The sequence below is a fragment of the Ascidiella aspersa genome, chromosome 4, assembly GCF_963924565.1.
Source record: "Ascidiella aspersa chromosome 4, kaAscAspe10.2, whole genome shotgun sequence".
NCBI lineage: Eukaryota > Metazoa > Chordata > Ascidiacea > Phlebobranchia > Ascidiidae > Ascidiella > Ascidiella aspersa.
In genome coordinates this window covers 27854806-27863638 of record NC_139450.1, presented here as the reverse complement: position 1 = coordinate 27863638, position 8833 = coordinate 27854806, and the positions used below count along the sequence as shown (strand labels likewise).

Genomic DNA, 8833 nt, shown 5'->3' with positions numbered 1-8833 from the left:
TTGCGCACAAGTTCGACGACAGAAGCACATTTCTGGAGCGTATCCATCTTTCGATGCTATTTTGTGACGTTTTCTTTAAACATTTCACTGCACTAGTGTACTACAAGAAAACAAATGTGTAAAACGCTTGTGCGGCATATGTTTGCAGTGCAATGTATGCAATACAGAGTACATTAGCAAATCATAAAGTGCTCCAGAGGTCCTGATATGTTACTCTACTCGAGTGTTTCTCATAACATTACAGTTCTACTTTGTAAATATAGTTAAATTGAAATGCTATCCTAATACCCACAAGTAGCCTATGGTGAGTTTTAAACTCACAACCTTCTGGGCCATGGCATGATCGTCGCTTTGCAAATTAAGCTAAAGAGGCTCGGATAGGAGCATGTCAAGAAACAACCATACCAGCATTGCTTGCATCCTATTGGTACAAACAACTTCACAATCTGAGAGCAAATATATTAATAATGCTAACCAACGTTTTAATTTCAATTTCCTAAAAAAAATTTATTTGCTGACACTTCAATATGTTGGCTGCTTTCTGTGTATCTAAACCAAAACATCAACATTTTATTAATTTTCAGGATAGATTTTAAATTTTGTGGAAAACAATAAATTTTTCCTGTCTCAATAAAATGTTTCAAAATTCTGGTGGAGCATCAGGTATTGAATTTTTTTGTGATTTCTATATAATACAAAAAGCTTTTTTTATGCATATATATATATATATAATAAAAATTTTAAAGGAGACAGCTTTATTCAAAATTAGAATTGCAGGTTAAGAGCAACATAATATTTGTGAAATGAAAAGAGATGTTTTCTATTTTTTATAAATAGAGTCTTCTTTCTTAAATTCTTGGGAAGTTTGGATTTTGGTTTGTTTTAAAAAACAAAATATATCCACTACAGAAAATGATCAGACTTGATCTTAATCGAAGCTAAGTTTCCCTTTAAGGTTCTTCTTTAATTGTTTTCCACTTGATGCTAAAAATACTTTTTATGAATAGAGTTCGGGGGAGGTTTTGGTGGGGGAGGATTTCAAGCTGGTGGAGGTGGAGCTGGCGGAGAAAAACAGAGGGTATTTCCTCTTTTTACATTTTAGTTATGCTGACTTCTGGCAATTGATATTTCTGTTGCTGTTCGAATTGTATTGCTTATCATTAACTTCAGATAAAGCACCTCAAAAATATTGTTCAACAAAATTAAAAAATATTTAGTTTGTTTCAAAATTTGAATTATTTTTTCGCATGGCATGCATTTACACTGAAACAAGGTTGTCAAATTTGTGTTTAGAATTTAACAAATTGTGAGATTGAAAACCATAATCCAAATTTTTAAATTTGATTGTCAGAAATTTCGCTACCAAAATATTACACCCCTGACGGCGCAGCATGTCAAAGAATTGACCTTTGATGATTCGGTTTTTCGCCTGGGCGATCATGAAATTAGCCAAGTTACACTGGTTGGCACGGTGATACAAGTGGACAAAACACAAACTTGCAACACCTACAAGATTGACGACACTACTGGAACAGTAACCGCTAAGCATTGGTAAATGTTACCTTAAGGTTCTTCTAATGTAAGATTTTTATTTTATTTTTGTACAGCGCATAAAAAGAATGTGATTATTCGTTATTTTTACAAAAATGTGATTTTGGGAATAAAATTTCAAATTAAACAGAATGAAGTTGACAGGGTCGCCGCAAAGTATTTAAATCTTTAATTTGATTTTTATAAGTCTTTCAAATACTCTTTGATTTTCCAAAATTTAAATAATCTTAAAATTTATTTTTTACGTTTTGCTTAAGTGTGTATTTAAAGGTGTCATTAAAAAACAACAATTTAAAAAATTTTAATTCTGTTGACCTTGACGTTTATACTGTTATGTTTTATAATTATATTACAAAAGCATTGAGTGATCCAACTTTAAGTCATTAAAAATACACAAATTTTTGTTGAAAAATCTTAGAGTTTTTTTCATAAAATATAGAAGCAGCCCTGATGAAATAAAAGTTAGAAATTCTTTATACACTGGCTTTGATTTGTTTAAATAGTATAAGCAAAGAAGAAATGCTATATGACGCAGAGGCCGGTTAAAAACTGGTGTCATATGGCAGCATTCTTCTGAAAACCCTTCTCCTATCTTTTTGTATTAAAGCCGTACATTTCGCACGACTATTTTTGCGTTAAAATCTTACGCCGCTGCTTACTTAAACGTATGTGTATTCAGTTAATGTCTAGCAAGAGAATTTTCTGTAAGAAGATTTTAACGCTGGAAAACTTTATTTTTACATTTACCCCGAACCTGGTGTTAAGCTTTGGTCAAACTCTGTCCAACTGTAAGTTAGACTTAAATTATTAAAGCCACAGGGCGGTGATCTAAAACGCTTATTTTTTCAGGATTTCATTTGAAGGAGAAGACGAGGATGACATGGAAACTGAAGGCCAGGTGTTTGAAGAAGGGACTCCAGTCCGAGTCTTTGCACAAGTTCGAAGCTTTCAGGTAAAGAGAGCATTTAACAAATGTATAAGTAATAAAAAAATAACATGTTTTTTGTTTTAAATTTTTTGGTAAGGTTTGTTTGTGTATCTACAATAAATACTCATTGTACAATTATATATATATATATATACCTTGTTTAGCACCACTAGTTTGTGTTGTTTCTTTAAAACTAACCTGATAAGCATAACAAATCAATTGCAGCATCATTTAAAAAATACAACTTTTTTATGTATATATATTCTTGTTATGATACATTTTTTGTTTCATTTCTTAAAGTGTTGCATATAGTCTGTCAGTTTTCACAATGGCTTAACACAGAGATTTGCATTTATTCCTTGGGAAATTGAACCTACCGAGTGATACAAGTTGCATTAACCAACCTGTATAATATACCCAATCAGATTTTGTTTCATATTTTCAGAAAAACATAACGTTGAATGCACTACACATGGAGCCAATTGAAGACCTTAACGAACTCACAGTCCACATGCTCGAATGCATTAAGTTCAAACTGGTGGGAGAAGCTAAAAAGAAAGCACCCAAGGTTTGCAGTTTCGTAATCTCAACACATCTTCCAAAACAAACCATTTTTAAAAATATGTGTTTTGACTCTTAATATGCAGCAATATTAGTTATTTTGGTATTGTTGATATGACCTTAAAAATGGTATATTTAAACTTTAAACTGCAATTTGAAATCTGCCAAGGGCAATATAGCCCCAAATTTTATTTATTCCCAAAAAATAGACAAACGATATCCGTTATACAATTAAGGATCACACAACACAAAAAATAGTTGGCTTTATGCTTTTTGAATTATACATGGAAATTTAATACTGTTTTTAAAAATGGTGATTTGAAAATAGCATAGTATTCAATTGTTAAACCACCCGCTGTAAAAACTTACCTGTAGAGGTCAATTTCGCATATTTAAATAATAGTTCTTACAGGATTACAGTTTGATTACGCTTGGCTTATGTGGTTGTGATACAACAGGCGTTGGTTTGTTTAGTTGTAATACTACTTTTTTTACAATGGGTGCCTTCTGTAAGCCTTTCCAAAGGCATCTTCTGTACTGTATAATGTGTGCCGTCATCGCTGGTCTGTTCGACTACATTAGGGCTTAATAGTGTGTATATGTACGTTTCAGTCTTTTTAAAGTAATAAAAATAAATGTGCAGGGCGATTCCATCGGTTTCCAAAATAACAACGGAGGTTTCCAGAATCAAGTTGCCAACATGGGAATGGACGCCGTTCAGACCCAGGTATGTGCGTTAATGCAATAATAACAGTAAATTACAGAAAAAAGCTTTATCTCAAAAATGTAAAACCTTATTATACCTCATATACCCCCCCTCACATGGTACTGTTTTTTGTTTTCTTATTTTATAATATTAAAAACTTTTATTAAAATTGAAGCTAAATTCATATTTACTTTTAAACCTGATACTCAGAAATAAATACGGTTTCTTTGAAAGCGTTTATCCTTATATGTATGTTTTTTGCGTCTAATTCAACCTTCAATTCTTAAACTACACAACCATGGCTGTTTTTTCAGCTAAATGTTATATTACCGAACGTTACAATAACACAGTATGTAAACAAGTCATTTTAAAATGATCAGGCCAAGTCAAGTCGTGTTGAATAAATGACAAATGTCAGATTGCAGTCAAGTCAAGTCTCAGTCAGGTTAAACAAGTCCTTTCCAAGTCAAGTCCTTATCATAAATATTGCTGTAAACTATTGAAATTGGTTATTCCGTCCGAATATCAGCAATAACTAAACTAAACATCAAAAACGCAATTTATTTCAAAAACGCAAATTTATAAGCAAATGGTTTATCTAAAAAAATTAAAATAAATTACCCAATTTTATTTAAAAAAATGCTTAATGAAAACAACTGACTTCAACCCAAGTCATTTGTCCAAAAGTGTTGAGTGGAGTAAAGAAATTTTATCCAAGTAAAGTATTTGTATTTTAGGTCATTTAAAAAACAGTGTCACTGACTTACGTTATTACAACACTGCAATATTAACACTACCGGAATGCGTCTTTTAGGTTTGGAAGATAGTGGAAGCGTCAGAAGAAGCAGATGGTGTGAGCGTTACACAGATTAGGTCGCACCTGAAAGGACTCAACCTCAATCAGATCAGGTTCGTTTCTTCGTCTGGTCTATTTCAACGTATTTTCAAATGGCAAAAGCAATGCATTTGGTTTTATACCGATATCGATCGCGGATGTTTTTGGGAAAAACGTACAACCGTCCGATAATTTCTACAAGGTCTATTTAGCAAAATGCAAGCATTGTAGCATACTAGGTCCAATCTAGCCACGGTTTAAGTCGTAGTTTTTACAACCAATAAGTCCATAGTTCTCTTTAGCGAAGAGGACCATATCATCCGCCAAATAAATGGATTTAGGAAAAGTAATACATTCTTTGCAAATATATTGCTACGTAGAAGACAACTTACAGTTTTTTTACAATGCTGTATTGAAATGTGGCCGATTGAATCCATGTCGTATCATACGCTATTCAAATCAACAAAGGTTTAAAATCGCATACCGGGTCAATAACTTTTTTGAAAGCCACGGGCTTTTAAAGTCTATCAAAAGCATACCTTCCAAGCAATCCTCAGATTCGAAATCCGTATGGGTACACTTTATAACTGTTAGAACATATCGTTCGTTCCAACTTGCTTTTTCAAGAAAAAACATTTGCTTTAGAGCAGGGGTAATTAAACTGGGGTCCATTTTGGGGTTCCACGAAGGTCTAATCTAATTTATATTTAAGAAGTAATCAATTTTTCAAAGAAAACAGTTTAATTAAAAATAAAACGGTTTTGCACTGCATGCATTTACACTTCATTTCACCTTAAAATTTTTTGACCGAAATCAACAGACTCATAAAGTCTATTTGTATAGTGACGTAAATTTTTGACGTCATTTTTGAATTTTTGTGGCTACCGTAGACCACGCGAGGCAAAAACTAATTTAGGGGTCCGCGGTAAAGAGTTTAAGAACCCTTGCTTTAGACTGCTAAAAACATTGCTCAAGTCGAATCAAAATGCCTAATTAATTGCTGTACTATCTCCTAACTGCAATTCTTCAAAAGAGGTGCTCTGGAGTTTCTAAGCAACGAAGGCCACATCTATTCAACGATCGACGACGACCACTACCGCTCAACCAGCTAAGGAAAATCCAGTTGGGGCTTCGATCTGTGGTGATCGAACTTCACAACTTTGTCGAAAAAATATTTTGCGCTGAAGAAGTTTCTTTTTAAACGCTCATGTTGTTATTATGTCCTCGTCTCTTGCAACGTTGAACTTCTATATTTGCGAGATTGCGTTGAAATGGAGGTCGTGCAATGACGCAATGGAGCAACTGCCTTATTTTTTACACCGAATCGCATTTTTCGCGGTTGTCGTTAGGTTCGGATCTTGTATCTTGAAATACACATTTGTTCAGTACAACGTTCACAAAAAAATTTACTTATTGGGATGGAACTTTGAAAAAGGAAATTCATTTTTGGTACAATAGAAACGATATATTTTTTAATTCAATGCTTTGAAATACACAGTTTTTTTACAATCTTAGAAAAACAATATTTTCCTGATTAAACGCAAGTTCATTTTGAAAAATAAATACCTCAAGTTGGCTGAAGATTCATTTCAAAAATTATCTTGCAGAAAATGCAGTTCGCTTTCAATACAACACATTTTGAATAAACCAATTTCCTTCAGGACGGAATTTCATTGGGTATGTCAGAACTTTGTAAACGCTTCTGTTTACAAATTCAACCTTTTTTTGAAGTTATTATGTTGATTTTTATACAACGTTTTAACAGCTGAAAGTAGACCTTGTTTCGATAATATAAATTGTGCGAATTTCGGTGACATTTTGTATTGAATACCATTGTATATTACGGTTGTGGAAACCAATATGTGTTTCGTCCTACAATGTTGCACCACTTAAAAAAAAGTCACAACACACTAACCCTGTGATCTGATTCAAGGATCCAATTTTGCAGAACATCCCTTTATCTTCGAACAGTGTACGTAGAATTAATGTCACCTGTGAATATATTGTTTTATGACAAGGTGATCTCCAAAACAGCTTTGTCCCCGCCTCTAAATGATTCAGGTAACTAAGTTTTACGAAACTGTTGGCTCTAACTGACCAGCCTACCTAGTTCCTGTACAGAAAACGAGTCGTATGATTAAAACTGCACGACTGTTCGCGATATAGCTTCTGGCAAACTTAAGCTTGAGATCAGATAAAAACCGGAACGGTGCTTCTCGCCTAAACTACATTGACAATTTATTTTACCTCCATACTGAACCAAACACAGAACTCGACACATATGCTATTTCAATGTAAAGTATAAAAGTAGAACTTGGCTATCTTATTACACATCACTCCAGTTGGAACCGGATTTTTTTTTATTTTGCTTTGCTGCTTCCTTCCGAAGCACATTGCATTTCAGCCGCGAAAGCGCCAAAGAGCACGCGTACAGGTCGTTAAAAGGAAAATCGGAAAATGGCGGGGAACGGTTGGTTGTACAAAATGAAAGGACCGAAAAAATACGTACTGAAAAGAGAGTGTACTGCATGCGCTTTATGTGGAAAAGTATACCGCGTCAAAAAACAAGTAAATTTGCCGCTGCCAGATGCTAGGTATAGTACTTAAACGCGGGGTTTCGTAAAGAAATTTCAAGGGTTCCGCGAATTTTAAATCTATTGACTAATAAATTATATAATTAGAAAGAGCGCGACCTTTCGATTGATTTTCAACGATAAATTAATTTGGCTAGCTTATTCGGTATAATATTTCAAGTGTTGATTTGAATTAATTAAAAACAAATTGTGGACATCCCTGTTTTTGTCTAAATTATTTTCTTTTGGTTGATTTGGTATGTTTTATTTTTTTTAAACTATAGTTTGATTAAAGATATTACTAAAATGGATCGCAGATTTACTAAAATGTCAATAACAAATAATTTTCTAAAATGAATCCCATTATTTCAAGAAAGCAAAAGCGTCCTCATTGACGAAAAAGTTAAAAAACATTGCCCTTAGCTTATATACGTGTATACTCGAATAGCAACCAAGGCATGCCCAGCAACACCATAGCCCGGTAAAAAGCGTCGGCGTCTCTATTTATATAAATTAATGTGGCGCGCGTCTCCTGTACACAGCATAGAATGGTGCCGCGCCGGAAAAAGTGCAAGAAATGCATAACAACGGAGAGAGAGAAACAAAAGGTTTGCGGTATCGTGAAAAAGGTAAAACTGCAATAAAAACGCGAGTATATAGTGACGAGAATAACAATGGAAGGGGTTGCATATTATGGGAGTTTGTGGCCGTCTTGCACCAGAATATCAAAAGCACCACCGTACGACTTCGGGGGCTGTTTGTGTGTACAAAGATTTCCATTTCGAATGTATTGCTTTCTAAAGGCACAAACGGCAAATTCATTCAAACTCAAGCTGAAATTAAAAAAAAAAGCTTTGCTAAAAACAATAACATATTATGTAAAACCAAAGCGATCGGGTGAAAAAAAAACGATATTAAGCCCAAAAATAACGAAATATCAGGATATGTCTTTAGCGATCAGTACAAAAACCTTTCGAAGTTTTCATATTACGTTGCCGATATTTGTCGGTGTAGTTTTGCGATTTTAATCGGGATTGCATTTGGAAAGTCACTGTTCGGAGCGGGGCGAAGTCACAATATGCTGACGAGCGATAACAAATGCATAAAGTGCGGACGGACTTGGAGTCGTCCAGAGCTGAAATGCTGACGAGTGCGTCCAGGGAAAGCGGAAAGCGCCAAACAAAACGTCTTGCTGAATAATCATGTAGTGACCCTATATATACAGTGGGAACGGCATTGTACAAAGCTAAGTGATAGGTTTCAAGGGTGCGCGGTTGTAGAGTAAATCCGAGTCGAAAACTGTATGCTTTATCCATTTTTATAAATAAAATGGCGCGGTCGAGGCTAAACCAGCCAGTGGCTAATTTATATGGCTCAATTTTCTTTTGTTCGCGTCTTTGCCGTAATAAATTATCTAACGAAACGCACTTAGGCGCATGTGACCAATAAATTGTCAAAATTTGCTGGTCGATGCATCGCGTAATATTCAAACAGTATAATTTAAGGTTTACGTATATTTAATTTGTATTTCGCAAAATGGTTGTTTTAGCAGGATTCGAGCCTTTACTAAAAACAGCATATATAATATATAGGTGCTAAATATTGTTCGCTGCGATCATTTTGTTGTGTAATCTCTTAAAATGGCGGCCGTTTATGGAAGCGGTTTAGTTTTTGCATAA

General features: G+C 34.2%; 1 protein-coding gene across 1 annotated transcript; it reads left to right on the top strand.

Moving 5' to 3' along the window:
• The first annotated feature begins 635 nt into the window (after positions 1-635).
• Positions 636-5811, top strand: LOC146157284 (replication protein A 32 kDa subunit-like). The gene is made up of 8 exons (XM_083387784.1): positions 636-663; positions 1008-1078; positions 1352-1551; positions 2401-2503; positions 2925-3047; positions 3684-3767; positions 4561-4655; positions 5615-5811. Exons 1-8 carry the CDS (start codon positions 636-638, stop codon positions 5691-5693), a joined length of 783 nt encoding a protein of 260 aa, XP_083243910.1. The 3' UTR covers positions 5694-5811.
• Positions 5812-8833: the final 3022 nt, after the last annotated feature.